Raw genomic sequence first — 13,345 nt, 5'->3', positions numbered from 1 at the left:
AGCTGTTCTTGCGTGATGTGGTCATGGTAATATAAAATAACTAGTTTTTGTATATAACAGATAGGGTTATCGGTTATTAAAACACACTTAGCAAACTTTTGAAGTTAAATAAGCACCATAGTGTAATTGTTTTAAGACTTATGAAGGGAAATGGTCTTATTCAATCAAAAAATAATTAGTTTTAACCATTTTATTGCAATTTTACGAAAAAATGTATTTTCCCGATGTAAAATGCATGAGAAACCGGCGGCACGGGTAAATATTAACTTTTTCGAAAATAAAAAAACACGCCTTTCCTTATTTGTGATATTCTTCAGTTCTAGGGGGTGGCAGCAGGAAAAATCAAAAGTTTATTTTTCTATGTATTTTTGGACCACCCTAATGTACATGCGATGCATTTTTTTTGTGATAGTAAAGGAATATTTTGGAAAATTGTTTAACGAAGTTTGTGGTTAGACTCTAAAGGGAATCTTACATATCGTTTAATCAAAAATATCATTTCAGACTGTCACGCGAGCCTTATCGCGCGCTTTAATGCTAAGCATTAATTATAAGAGTCCTTTCAAAGGCAACTGATGGCTCTATAAATACGTACTATATATATGAAAAGTTTCGAAATGACAAATAATATTAGTTATTGAATAATTTCTGCATAAAACTAAAAATTTTACTCTTTCGTATACTTGCCATATTTCATTTTCATTATGAGTTTATTTTCATTCTCTGATAAAGCAGTGCACATCTTTTTTAGCTTTGATAGACGAATCTGATTATTTTAACATGTTATTTTTCCAAGAAGCTTATAAAAACTCATATAATTCACATAAGTTCAGCATAAGGTTTAACACTTTATTAAGCGCCAATTATAAAGCAACAATTTAGTGGGCATATGTATGTACTTACATACGTACATATATTTTATGTGAGCATGCTATTGTATAAACAGACTATAAAATATCGCTTTGCCACTTTGGGCAAATGTCAACGCAACTTGTTTACATGAGGAGACTTTGCAAAAAAAAACAATTAATAATACGCGCGCACGCATAAGTAGCTTATGTGATACATTCCGCACATTTGTCATACAGCATTACAATTCAACGGTACATAAGCAAACACTTAAATTAGTCTCTCAAACCACAAACTTCGTTTAAATGCCATTTGTTCTTTACTATTATTAAGTAGGATATATATATAATTACTAATTTTGATTTACGTGTTTATGTTTGCATGCAAAAACATTTAAAATGCTATAAAGGCGGGTTCTTATTCGCAGCTGCTTAAATCTTTAAAAACATTGAAATAATGTAGTACAATAAGGCACAAACTTTCGTTACAAATTATCATTGTTCAGCGCTTAAAAAATTTATTTTATTATTTAGGTATTACTATACTGTGTAGAATTGCGTAAAATGTCTTATCATTTACACATATCCATTAGCGGCATGTGTATAATAAATATGTATGTACTAAATTTGGAATTTCGAATTTCAAAAATAATGCCATGTTTGTGGAATAAGTAAACAATAGTTATAGAAATAATTTTAGGTTATCGTTTTAAAAATAAAGTAACTACTTGACGCATCACCAATACCATTCGCAAGTCTATCGTAACTCTCTATAAATAGATCTGAGTTCGAAACGTTTTGTAATTCGTAGTTTACACATATTAAAAAGTATAACATATTTCAAATATTAGCTGATTGAGCACTTACAATTGCGTTGTAATGACAGATTTTCGTAGAATCGTTGGTTCTTTACCTTTTGGCGCTGAAACTATTTCCGATGACACTAGCCAAGGCGAGAGCATATCGTTGTGAGACGGTATATGTGTGACGGAATGATTATTCGGATGCTGCAAAACAAACAAAGAATCAAAAACAACTTAATGAGTACATAAAACATTATTTTAGAAAAAAAAAAGAAATTATAAACCCAAATTACAAAAATAAACACAAAACATAAATCGAAAACAAGACAAAAATGGTTCAGCATGCAAAACCCCTACACCGTAGCAAATGCCCAAGTAAACAAATCCAAACCTTATTTTCAAATTCTTTTTTCGTTGGTATTTGAGCATCAGTTTCGCTTCGCTCTTGCTCATTATTCGCATCATTCGACGCCAGCTGCTGATGCTGCTGCCGCTCTTGTTCACGTAAAGTGGAAAAAAGTGTGGTGCCAGCCGATGGCTTATTCGCCGACTTTTGTTGGTTGCGCCCATCGATATTCAACAACTCCGTTTCGGGATTAATTCCAGCCGTACTAGCGGAGGCTTTCTTATCATTTGTTGTACGCGCGTTATTATTGATTATGTTATTAATGAAAATTTCATTTATCAATCGTTCGGCAGCTGAGGCATTAGCAGCAGCTGTAGAGTTGATGGTATGCGTGGGCGTAGACGGTGGTGTTGTTATTGTGGAAATAGGTGTTGTAGGCGTAGTGGGTGTCAATAAGCTATCACCTTCTTTTGTTGAGTCATTCCCCTTTCTAACTGTAAATGTTTCGTTAACATTCGTTAAGCTTGTAGGACTTGCTGCTGCTGCTGTGGTGAATATCGAGTTGTTATATGAATTGTTGTACGAGGATGGCAAGGAAGGGCTCATGGAATTAAAATCGGATATAAAAGTTGCATTCGAAAACGGTGATATTGTTGTTTTTGAGGCAGATATCTTCTTCGCCGATGATGTTGTGGTAGGCGGTAAAGCGGCAGCATCCGTAGAGCAATTATTAGACACACCAGCGTCAGTGTTGCCACTACCCACTGTAGCAACAACTCCGCTGGATATTGTTGTGGTACTCGTTGGCTTCTGTTCGGTTATGCTCAAAGTTAGTTTATCACCGCCCTAGACACAACACAAAAATGGTAACACAAGCAATGTATGTAAACACAAAAAACAAAAGCGACAGACAAATTAAACATAAATTGTAAGACGAATTAATTTTATTGTTATGAATGGTAAAATTAAACAAATAATAAATAAACAATAGTAAAATTTGTACATAAAGTTAATACCGCCGATAAAAACGCATACAAGCATATTGTGACAGAATTCAAAATAAAATAATTACAAACTCACCACAGAAATGTAGGTGGCATTCAGTGAGTCAGGACCATCGCTGTTGTAAGTTGTGTTATTGTTCGAACTAATACTGCTGAATATGCTGTTGTTGTTGTTGTGCTGCACCGTACTGGGAGCAGGCACAAACATTTGATTTGTCATCTTAGCATTCGTATTGACATTAGAGAGCGCACTGGTGCCAAGTTCTTCCTCTACGCGCGCTGTAAAAATGAATTTGATTAATGCAGAACAACAAACAAAACATGGTAAAATTTTTAAACCTATTCATATTCATGATACTTATATATAAGTTTTAGATTTACATAAAATTATATCGCTAACATACCTTTCAAAATATTGCACTTTATGTGACCCGGTGGCAAGGCGCCTCCACTAACATTTGCCAGCTTTACTTGATTATTCGGTTTATCCGAATTCGAAAGGCGTTTCAATGTTTCCGTATTATGCTCCATATCGAAAGTTTTATTAATCGTAACCCTAGGAAATAATTTAACAGGATTAATGTTAATATAATTTTCCTAAATATTCAAATGTTAAAATGAAGCACATTAAAAAAAGGTGGCTCTACCTGATACTGTTAGCATCATTAATAGCTTCAGTTGCTAGTATAGATGGGGATGGATCTTTAACAATGGACTTAAGTAATGAATCTAGCTCTTTATCTTTATCCGATAAGGCACTTCTAATGCTGCATAACGAGATAAATGTAAAATTAGTATGTATAGACACTTAGCTACAAACAAAAAGCTTATTTACTAAACAATAATTCAGTAATGCAGTTTGCATTGTACACTCAAGAGAAAAACATTTACAGCAGTTAAATAGTACGATTTGATCAAACAATATGAAATAGTAGTATGCAATAAATTTCAAGCGTTTATACAGAAATATACTTATTGACAGAAATTTTTTTTATTTAAAAGGCGCAATGACATAAAATTAGTAAGCAAACATTTATAAGAATTACCTGAAACCTGAACTAATGGAAGCTTTGCCAAAGGAGCCGTGGTGCGAGGAAGCATTATTTCTAAATGGATTGGTATCATCTGCATTTTTCGTGGTGCTTATTGGATAAACGCTGCTGGCTGTACCATTAGTTTCACAATCCAGTCTAAAACGCAAATTTTTTTTAATTACTTTACAACTTAAAAAATATGGGCATACATACTTTACAGTCAAGCCTTCTTTATTATAACAATCAAGTTTACTATAGCCACCGTCTTCGCCGCTTGAATCCGATCGCATAGAATTTCGGCGCAGAGTACCAGTATTGCATCGCGCTGCAACTGTGCTGCATGTAGCTGAATCATTTAGTACTTCTGCATTGTAGATGACTGTTTGTATGGATGGCGAGGGTGTAGCAGCATTTGAAGGTTGCTCTATTGTCGAAGTATTCGTTAGTATAGAATCGATAGTAGTATTGATTGGTTCGTTTGCAGCAGCGGCTGCTGCTGCCGCTCGCGCATTTACAGCTGCAACAGCTGAAGCAGCAGCTTCTTGTGAAGCTTTTTGTCGCTCTCGTAGCAAATGAGATTGGCGGCTGGCGAAACGTTGGGATGGACGTCGTTCGAATTGTACAGTGCGACGAGCACGACTCTGTTGTGTGGTTTGGAATTCTGTGCGACCGGAGTAGCGGAAACGCGAACCCATACGGAAGAAATTCTGACGTGCCGATGGACCCTTAACAGGTGCGCGCAAACGGAAGAACGTATGGTGTTCCACAGCACATTTCCATAAATGCTTGCAAGCCTTCTCGTTATACAAGCGAAAAACAAATGTATGCTCTTGCTCGCGACCTTCATCATCATCTTCAATAACGATGAGCGTAAGCTTCTTCTTTTTGAAATCCAATTTACTTATCTTAGGCCAGAAGAACAGGCCTATTTTCTGATCACGTTCAAAAACCAAAATCCCTGTTGGTGTCAGACCAAGGTGATACTCGCAACCGTCTTTACCCTGCATAATAAGTTGTTTTTCAGTGCACTTGTAGCATTATTAAGATGGAATTCCTTACCAAGACCGTGTGCATATCAACGCCGTACATATCCAACCATTTAGCTTTGTTTAAGTATGCTGTTTCAGCTTGAGCAGGTGTCAGACCACGACATGTTTTATATTCATCCAATATGGCGATTTCAAGATCCTCAGTCTGCTCAGGAACAAAACGAAATTCCGAGACAGTGGCTGCTGTATGAACTTGGTCATCGTAGTCACCAAGTTCCGCTAAAGAAGATTATTATTATTGAATACATATATTGCGAAACAATTTTTCTTCAAATTTTGTTCATACATTGCAATGCGAGCGCACACAGTTCAGCTGCTTTATCATCGGGACAATCTAAACGACCTTCTAAAAGATCTTGTTTCAATTGTAGGAAGAATAAATAGCGTGTTAACTCTTCACGTAACGTATTCGGCTCAGATGAGTAAAACTTAACTTTCATACGGAATGTGTATGGTGGACCAACTAAAAAAATATGTTTAACATTAAATTATTAATTGCACGATAATTTAAAGAAGGTTTACTTACTTTTTACTTGCTTTTTAATAGGTTTTGTTGGGTCCAGCCAGTGTTTAACGTGGTTAGCATCTGTGAACTGCAAACCAAAATAGTCTTTTTCAATTACATCTAGGGCGTAGAATACTTGCTCGTACAGGAAGCTGCCCAGCGCTTTTTTCTGTTAAGATAGACATAAAGAATTTTAAAACAAGCACATGTAGATATGTATGTACCTATATCAAATGAATGTAGTATGTACCGGGATGGCAAAAGGCTTTGTCTTAGCCAAATATATCTACAAATTATGTAGATTCAATAAATTTTATGTACAAAAAGTTTTGAAAGGTTAACAAATTTTAATTACATACCTACGTACTTTATCATTCATTATTCAATCTAATTTCGACGTGGTTTTAATACACGCATATATATTTACATACAATGCTACAATCGATAAATTAAATTTGTTCATCAAGCATTTAGTAATTACTTAGAACACGATTTTTTTGCCAAGTTGATCAACTTGTAATGATAGAATGAGAAAAAAGTAACAAATATACAACGGCCTAGTGCTACTAATCGCATAATTTGATTAATGCTTCTACCACATCATCCACATTAATACGAAGTCGAATTCGCATACTTTCTCTTTTCCGTTCTAAATCTACATTGAAGTCTTGTATAACATTTTGCTATGCATGCCTAGTCCGGTATCTGACGGATGCCATCCGAACGAATGTAACCCTTCGCAGTTACCTGTTATGACAGTGTGAATCGGATTAGATTCGTTCGAATGGCATCCGTCGAATTTCGGAATAGGCATAATTCTTTGGAGTTTCAACACATACATACATACATATTCATGCTCACCGATAATTCTATGGAGAGATCCGTATTGTCCAGCAGCACCACGCGACATTCGATTTTATTTTTATTTACTGGCATGCGCTGCGGCTTAATTTGCGTACCACCACTATTAGTCGCATTCGGAGCACCTCCACCGCCAGGCACGCCGCCTCTGCTCTCCACATAGTTGCTACGCACCTTCCTACGACTAAGAAAGCGTAACATTTCCCGGCAGTATGAGTTAAATTAAAAGGAGCATTCGTTCAACCACTTAAACACCTTTCACTTCTTTCCACCCGCGCCGATTTTTAATCATCTATGTACTTCGCGAACATGCAGTCAGTGCAGCCGCTTTTGGAACTTGAGTCTGTATCCTATTTCTAGGTGGCGTCAGAACTAGTGTTGAGCAGTAATTGCAGCTTCAAGCCAGCGCTAGGATCACATACAGCTACTAAACCACCGCCCCCTCCTTAAACGGATGAACTTGCTCCTATTCTTTCTGTTTACTGAGTAACAATTTGGTTGCAGACTTCGCCTGCGATGACCACAAAATCGAATCACAAGTTTTCTAAGCTCTTTACACCGTTTTCTTTGACGTGTATGCCCGTTTTTTTCTTCACTACAAAATCAACCACTCCTCATCCAAGAACATGGTAACTTTTCTTCTTGAATTTTAGACACAACAACAAAACAAGTTTCACAGGTTGTCCATGCAAGGAAGGCCGCAAATAAAACGTAACGAAACCGATCAAGGCAAACCGAATTTGCTTTAAAGTTGTATAGCGCTATTAAAACAAAACTTTTAGCTATACGAAGTGCATTTTATTTGCAAAAAAAACATGTAATTACCCAAATTATTTTAATCGAAAAAGCCAACAGCACATAATGCCAAGAAGAAAAAACGCAGAGTTGCAATTCAACTTTAAGCAATGCTACCAATTTGATCAGTCAAACGCCAGTGTAGCCATTAAACAAAAGCAGAATATTACCCAACCCACGGTGCAGCGAACAAAGGTGGCGCCGTCAGTGGTACCGCTACTTTGGTTTTGCCGATTTTGACAATTGTGGTAACTTGTAAATAAACCTTTGTTTACAAATCAGCGAAAGAGAAATATGAATTATAAGTGAAAAATCAGTTTAAATTGTGTTAATTTGCAATTTGTGAGTGATTTTTGAGTTGAAGACTGCGTAAAAACTAATACAATGAAGTGATGTGTGTTAAATTGCGACAGCCGTCAAGATGCAAGAAGCGTAGATGCAAGTGTAGCGCTGGGACGAATCGCTGCATTTTGTGTACATAGGGCACGGCAAAGCCGTTCCCGAAATATTTCTCTATTATTATATTAACAGCAATTCCTCACAATGATTTTGTTTCTGCTCCACGCAACCTCCATTAGCAAGTTAACTAATCAATCCCGCAGAGATGCTGCTGCAGTTTTCTGCAGCAGCCTTAATTGCAAAGCAATGGAGTGTACTAAAACGTTTGCTGAAGCAGCCTCAATTGCAAAGCAATGGAGTGCACTAAAATGTTCACTGTTCTCTAATAGATTAGGTGAAAAATGCAATATTTTCGCATTTAGCAAAATTAAAACACGTTTTTCGCTGTAAAGTGAACTGCTTTGGCAGTTTCAACTCGTTCTTCTTTTCGCTCTATTCGTTGTTTACTTGTGGTACACAAATGTCAACGCCCAGGACGGCGCAATCTTGTATTCTATCATTCTTGTACCCAACCGACGTTAGCACCCCATTTGTGAAAATGTTAAGATTTTTGTATTGCAATCGATAGTTCGTCGATTGTTCTTTAATGTTCGTCCGTTTCTAAAGTTTGGTTCGTTTGCCAAAAATGTATAATTAATTTTTCAATTTTCGCTTTACGTAATTCCTGAAGTTAGCACCCACAACAGACTATTTTGGGTTAATGATTATTGCAATCGATAGTTCGACGTTTGTTCTTCATTGTTCGTCCATTTTTAACGTTGGCTCCTAAGCCAAACATTTATAATTATTTTTTCTACATTTTACAGTTCCTGCCTTTAGCACGCCAAATGTAAGAATTCCATTATTCTCATTTGTTAAATGTTAAAATTCTATATCAAAATCTGTATTAATCAACGCAAATTTAAAAAAAAAAATTGCAAAAATTTAGCCAATTAACGAAATGGCTGTCAAAATTCCATAGTTTTTTAACGGATTTAAACAAACAAATAAACCGCCAAAATATCATCAAAATCTTTTCAAAAATTAACGGTAAGTCTTAGGGTGCGTTCGCAAAGTAAGTAGAGCCAGCCGAGCGGAGCTGTTCTGAGTTTTCGAGGGTTTTTTTGACTAGGTATAATTTCATTCCAAAAATGTCGCGGAAAAAGGAGATTCAAGCTTTGCAGGCTAAATTTGTATTTGCCACCAAAATAAACGAGGTTGCTACTTTGAACAATTCTGCGAAATGAGAAAATACCAGTCAAACAACAAGCATGTGAGAGCTCGCTAACTGCTCGGCATTCGAGAATAAGTATGATTCGTACTTAATGCGGTCTACACGTGCGGGATCTCTCATGCGTCGTCACGCGAGCGAGATTTTCGGGCATCTAAAGACAGCCGGTCAGTTTTGTGATATCTTTACAGCCGATTCCAGGCAAAACGCTCCGCTCTGCTTGCTACAGTGTGAACCTCTGTAGCTCCGCTCCACTCTTCCTTACTTCTGTCGGCACCACTCTGCATTCTGTGTGAACGCTACTTAAAAATTGCACGAAACTTGTTGTCCCTTCTAATAGATTTAAGTACGTTCTTTGTATTCAGGTGTTTTGTTTTTCATACCCGAGCGCACTTGTGCATAAGGGTATTATAACTTTGTTCACATAACGGCTGTTTGTAACAGGCAAAACTAAATCGACTAAAGTTGTTTCTACGGAATCTGGATTTATCAGTGTGCTGGTATTTAAGACTTTAATCCTCAACATACGAACACCCTGGCCTTGTAAGGGAACTCGAGAATAATCTCCCTGCCATCAAAGAAAAGCTTTAAAAAAAAAAAAATCGACTAAAGCTGAAATTAGTCAAGAACGTAAACCTACCGGTACGTAAACCCGAGTCAGCTGACACGATCTGTCTTACCAAAGCGCCATGTAAATGAAAACTCAACACCGCAGAATTTTTCTGTAGTTGTAGCCCGTAGCGCAGAAATCTGCGGAATTTAGATTTTTCCGTGTTAGCTGATTTCTCCTTCTTTAGATGGTTGCCACTTCGTCAGTTTTACAGATGGTAAAAAAGCTATAAGTTCCTATTCAAAATAGGTTTAAAATATTTGAAATTTACTATTGAATAAGGTTTTTGTTGAAAACTAAGTAGTTTATATTTAGCTGAAATCTATTATAGCACAAAAAATTGTAGTTGAAAGGGTAAGTTTATGAAAAGGCATTGATGAGTGGCAACAGTGTAGTAAGCAACACTGAAAGCTCCAGTAATCGACAAAATTCTGCGTATACAGACTGCGTTTAAGTATACGTTCTGCGTTCTCGACTAATTTCAGCTTAAGCGGTTGATGTTACTATGTTTATACGCACGTATTATTTGCAAATCAAAATTTGCAAAATGGTAAACTTTGCCGTATAAACGCTGTGTTAATTTTTTATTTGCAAATAACTAAATCGCGCAAATAAGTATTGACTAGTGGTACTATGTGCAAATAAGCTGAAGACGCCGCCATTCTTTGGTTTATTTTCTTTTTCGATGGTCATATTATTGCCGTTTTATAATCAAGCAACATTAAAAAATAATTTTTCACCATCGAATAAACAGTGAGTTAGATATTTGCAAATTATTTTTATTTGCAAATAGCTTACGTATGAACGTAGTATGTTTATCCGTCTGTCCGTCTGTGCACACGATAACTCGAGTAAAAATTGAGACTTGGTACGTATTCTTCTTTTGAGCGTAGGACGGATGGTATTGAAAATGGGTAATACCGGATTATAACCACACCTACCTCCCATATACCGGTTGTTTTCAGAAATAAGAAAACTGCGATATTTTAGTAACTGCTGAATCTTGTTCACCCAAAATTGATATTTACATTGATTTTTAGACGAAAAATAAGATTATAAATTTCTGGAAAATAGGCGTAGCCATGCCTACTTATGAATATATGTGTATATCTTGGAAACCCCTCCACCAGTTTCTCCCAAAATTGGCGCAACTGTTGGACTTAATATGAAATATCAAACGGCTGAAAAGTTTTAAAATCGGCAATAACCACGCCCACATCCCTTATAACGGTAATTTTCAGATATACGAAATCTTCAATAAATGAAATAAATGAAAAATTTTTGAAAAAATGGGCGTGGGACGACTTTATCGATAAATGTGCGTAAAACGGCGTTATTTGCTCAGCTGATAGGTTAATGGGGGGAAATGGCAACACTGTATTTATTTCCGACGAAGGAAAAAAGAAAACAAAATACTATACTTCCGGTAGTGCATTCCAGTGACGTCCGGTAGTACATTCCAGTGGAAGTTTTGTGATCTATCCCTGTTCTGACATTCATTCTTGTTTTTGTTTTGTGTATTTTCCTTTCGAAAAATATTTCATTATCTTTGGTAAAGTATTTGGTGATCCCCTAGTGGAATTAATTTGTAGACACTTATCTGCTAAAATAAAGAAAACTGAAATTAAGCCATTACTAGACACAAGGAGTGCGAAAGTTATTTCGGTGTCGACGAAACTCGTAGCACCAAATATTGAAAAGGTGAATCGTCAATCACGATGAATTTGGTGGAGATAAATCCATACGGAAATGGGTTACTGTATGTTGGATTTAACCAAGATCAAGGTAAATATAAATAAATGCGTAATTTCACTCGAATTTTCCTCAAGATTTGTATATTTTACAGGTTGTTTCGCTTGCGCCACAGATACTGGATTTCGTGTTTACAATTGTGATCCGTTAAAGGAAAAAGAACGTCAATATTTTCCCGAAGGTGGTTTATGCCATGTAGAGATGCTTTTTCGTTGTAACTACTTAGCTCTTGTGGGTGGCGGTATACGTCCCTTGTATCCACCAAACAAAGTTATCGTGTGGGATGATTTAAAAAAATCTCCAGCGATTTCAATAGACTTCAATCAACCCGTAAAAGCTGTGCGATTACGACGCGATCGTATTGTCGTTGTCCTAGAGGGTGTGATTAAAGTATTTACATTCACACAACAACCACAGCAGCTACATGTCTTTGAGACAAGCGCAAATCCACACGGATTGTGTGTGCTTTGTCCACATAGCAATAAAAGTCTCCTAGCTTTTCCAGGACGACGCACCGGTCACGTCCAGATTGTCGATTTAGCAAACACAGAGCGCGCTCCGCTAGAAGTTGTCGCTCATGAGGCATCAATAAGTTGCATTGCATTAAATTTGCAAGGAACCCGCCTTGCTACCGCCAGCGAAAAAGGTACATTAATACGTATATTTGATACGGAGAATGGCAAAAAGCTTTGCGAATTGCGTCGTGGTAGCAATCAGGTAAGGTCCACAATTTATATCAATAGTAATGTAAATACACACATGATTGTTTTTTGATTTTTGCCTACAGGCAAATATTTATTGCATCAACTTCAACCATCAGTCGACAATGTTGGTTGTATCTTCGGATCATGGCACTATACATGTTTTCAATTTAGACGATAATAAGCAGAAGGAAGCGCCATTTCCAATGATACCAAAATATTTTTCCAGCCAATGGAGTTTTGTTAAATTTTCCATACCACAAGGGCCGGCATGTATTTGCGCCTTTGGATCAGATCCGAACTCGGTAATAGGTATGTAAGAATTCACATAAATATCAAGTATGTAAGTGATTTATTTTCTTAATACCTACAGCAATATGCGCAGATGGACATTATTACAAATTTTTGTTTAACAACAAAGGAGAGTGCAGTCGTGATGTGTGCACACAGTTTCTGGAATTGGCGGACGATGAAGAGTAAAAAATGTTCAATGCTTTAATTAACTTCAAGGAATAGAGTTTGACTGAACTGTTTTATTGAACATTTCAAGATACATTCATTTATTTTATGTTTTTGCAAGTTACTATAAACTTTGTGAGAAGTGAGAAGTTGCCGGAAAACATACCCACGTATGTATGTTTAATTGTGGTTATATACCTACTAGTGGTTTGTATAGAAAGGATTTTTTGAGCAATTCATAAAACATAATAACGGTATTGGACACAGCATTTCGTTTAGAAATATGTAAGGATTATAATACAGTATGAAAGTATATGTACAGCTCATAAAATTAATTATGGAAAATTATTAAGAAAATATAAAATATTGGCTCGAAGAAATATTGTAGTTTCAGCTGCATCGCCAACTTATGTATATTACACTAAGCACATATTATAAAGCAAAATATTTATATTTTGGATTACATACATATTATTTGTACACGAATGTCATAGAAATCAAACGTACATTTGTACGTGCCATTCACATTTATCGGCTATTCAATATAATCCTATTTTCTTACAATGTTATGTAAATAATGTTTTAATTATCGCTAGTAGCGTGTCTGAATGAAATGAAATCTAAAAATAAATATACGTTAGTAGTTCCCTATGACATAGTTCATATATTAGTGCATTTTAGTTTAAAGAAGACATTTTCCTATATCTACTGGATTTATTTCGAGGTTTCAAATGACCTTTAATAAATTATTTACAACTGCTCGTAGCGCGTATGAGGGTGAAGAGTAGGAAAACCGTTTGGGCTTTTTATAGTGATGACAACGTTAAATATGCGGCAATTGGTGTATTGTGTCTTCTTAACTGCTCACAATCCAACGTTTGGTGCTAGTTCTGATAAGGTCATTGCCTCTGGTCACATCACTCCCAGCTTCAAGTGCCTTGCGAATGGCAAAAGTAGATGTAGGGGACT

The 13,345-nt window shown here is 36.2% G+C and overlaps 2 protein-coding genes across 4 annotated transcripts; one reads left to right on the top strand and one right to left on the bottom strand.

The window, feature by feature from the left end:
* Window positions 1-6: 6 nt before the first annotated feature.
* LOC118737373 (band 4.1-like protein 5) lies at window positions 7-7,368 on the bottom strand. 3 transcript variants are annotated; one of them, XM_036467826.1, is made up of 12 exons: window positions 7,276-7,368; window positions 6,451-7,211; window positions 5,611-5,758; window positions 5,371-5,547; window positions 5,095-5,303; window positions 4,249-5,036; window positions 4,048-4,191; window positions 3,649-3,768; window positions 3,406-3,557; window positions 3,078-3,280; window positions 2,043-2,843; window positions 7-1,855 (listed from the first exon to the last, which is right to left on the bottom strand). In XM_036467826.1, the coding sequence occupies exons 2-12, from the start codon at window positions 6,649-6,651 to the stop codon at window positions 1,712-1,714; spliced, it is 3,087 nt and encodes a 1,028-aa protein (XP_036323719.1). In that variant the 5' UTR covers window positions 6,652-7,211; window positions 7,276-7,368; the 3' UTR covers window positions 7-1,711. The 3 variants fall into 3 exon arrangements, with proteins under 3 accessions (XP_036323719.1, XP_036323718.1, XP_036323720.1); XM_036467825.1 differs by having other exon boundaries at window positions 6,451-7,347; XM_036467827.1 differs by lacking the exon at window positions 2,043-2,843 and having other exon boundaries at window positions 6,451-7,347.
* A 3,594-nt stretch (window positions 7,369-10,962) lies between these two features.
* LOC118737372 (WD repeat domain phosphoinositide-interacting protein 3) lies at window positions 10,963-12,991 on the top strand. The gene is made up of 4 exons (XM_036467824.1): window positions 10,963-11,249; window positions 11,311-11,933; window positions 12,004-12,229; window positions 12,291-12,991. Exons 1-4 carry the CDS (start codon window positions 11,183-11,185, stop codon window positions 12,395-12,397), a joined length of 1,023 nt encoding a protein of 340 aa, XP_036323717.1. The 5' UTR covers window positions 10,963-11,182; the 3' UTR covers window positions 12,398-12,991.
* The last annotated feature ends 354 nt before the right edge of the window (window positions 12,992-13,345 follow it).

This window comes from Rhagoletis pomonella, unplaced genomic scaffold, assembly GCF_013731165.1.
Source record: "Rhagoletis pomonella isolate Grant_MI unplaced genomic scaffold, Rhpom_1.0 Rhpom_scaffold_00004, whole genome shotgun sequence".
NCBI lineage: Eukaryota > Metazoa > Arthropoda > Insecta > Diptera > Tephritidae > Rhagoletis > Rhagoletis pomonella.
This window is presented reverse-complemented; position numbering and strand designations above follow the sequence as displayed.

Excerpts from the sequence above, each read along its gene's own strand:
- LOC118737373 (XM_036467826.1), bottom strand. The coding sequence starts at position 6,651 with ATGTTACGCTTTCTTAGTCGTAGGAAGGTGCGTAGCAACTATGTGGAG. Across the intron at positions 5,304-5,370 it reads GTGTGCGCTCGCATTGCAAT|CGGAACTTGGTGACTACGAT; the intron begins GTATGAACAAAA and ends AATCTTCTTTAG. Across the intron at positions 4,192-4,248 it reads AAAGAAGGCTTGACTGTAAA|ACTGGATTGTGAAACTAATG; the intron begins GTATGTATGCCC and ends TTTGCGTTTTAG.
- LOC118737372 (XM_036467824.1), top strand. The coding sequence starts at position 11,183 with ATGAATTTGGTGGAGATAAATCCATACGGAAATGGGTTACTGTATGTT. Across the intron at positions 11,250-11,310 it reads TGGATTTAACCAAGATCAAG|GTTGTTTCGCTTGCGCCACA; the intron begins GTAAATATAAAT and ends TATATTTTACAG. Across the intron at positions 12,230-12,290 it reads AGATCCGAACTCGGTAATAG|CAATATGCGCAGATGGACAT; the intron begins GTATGTAAGAAT and ends TAATACCTACAG.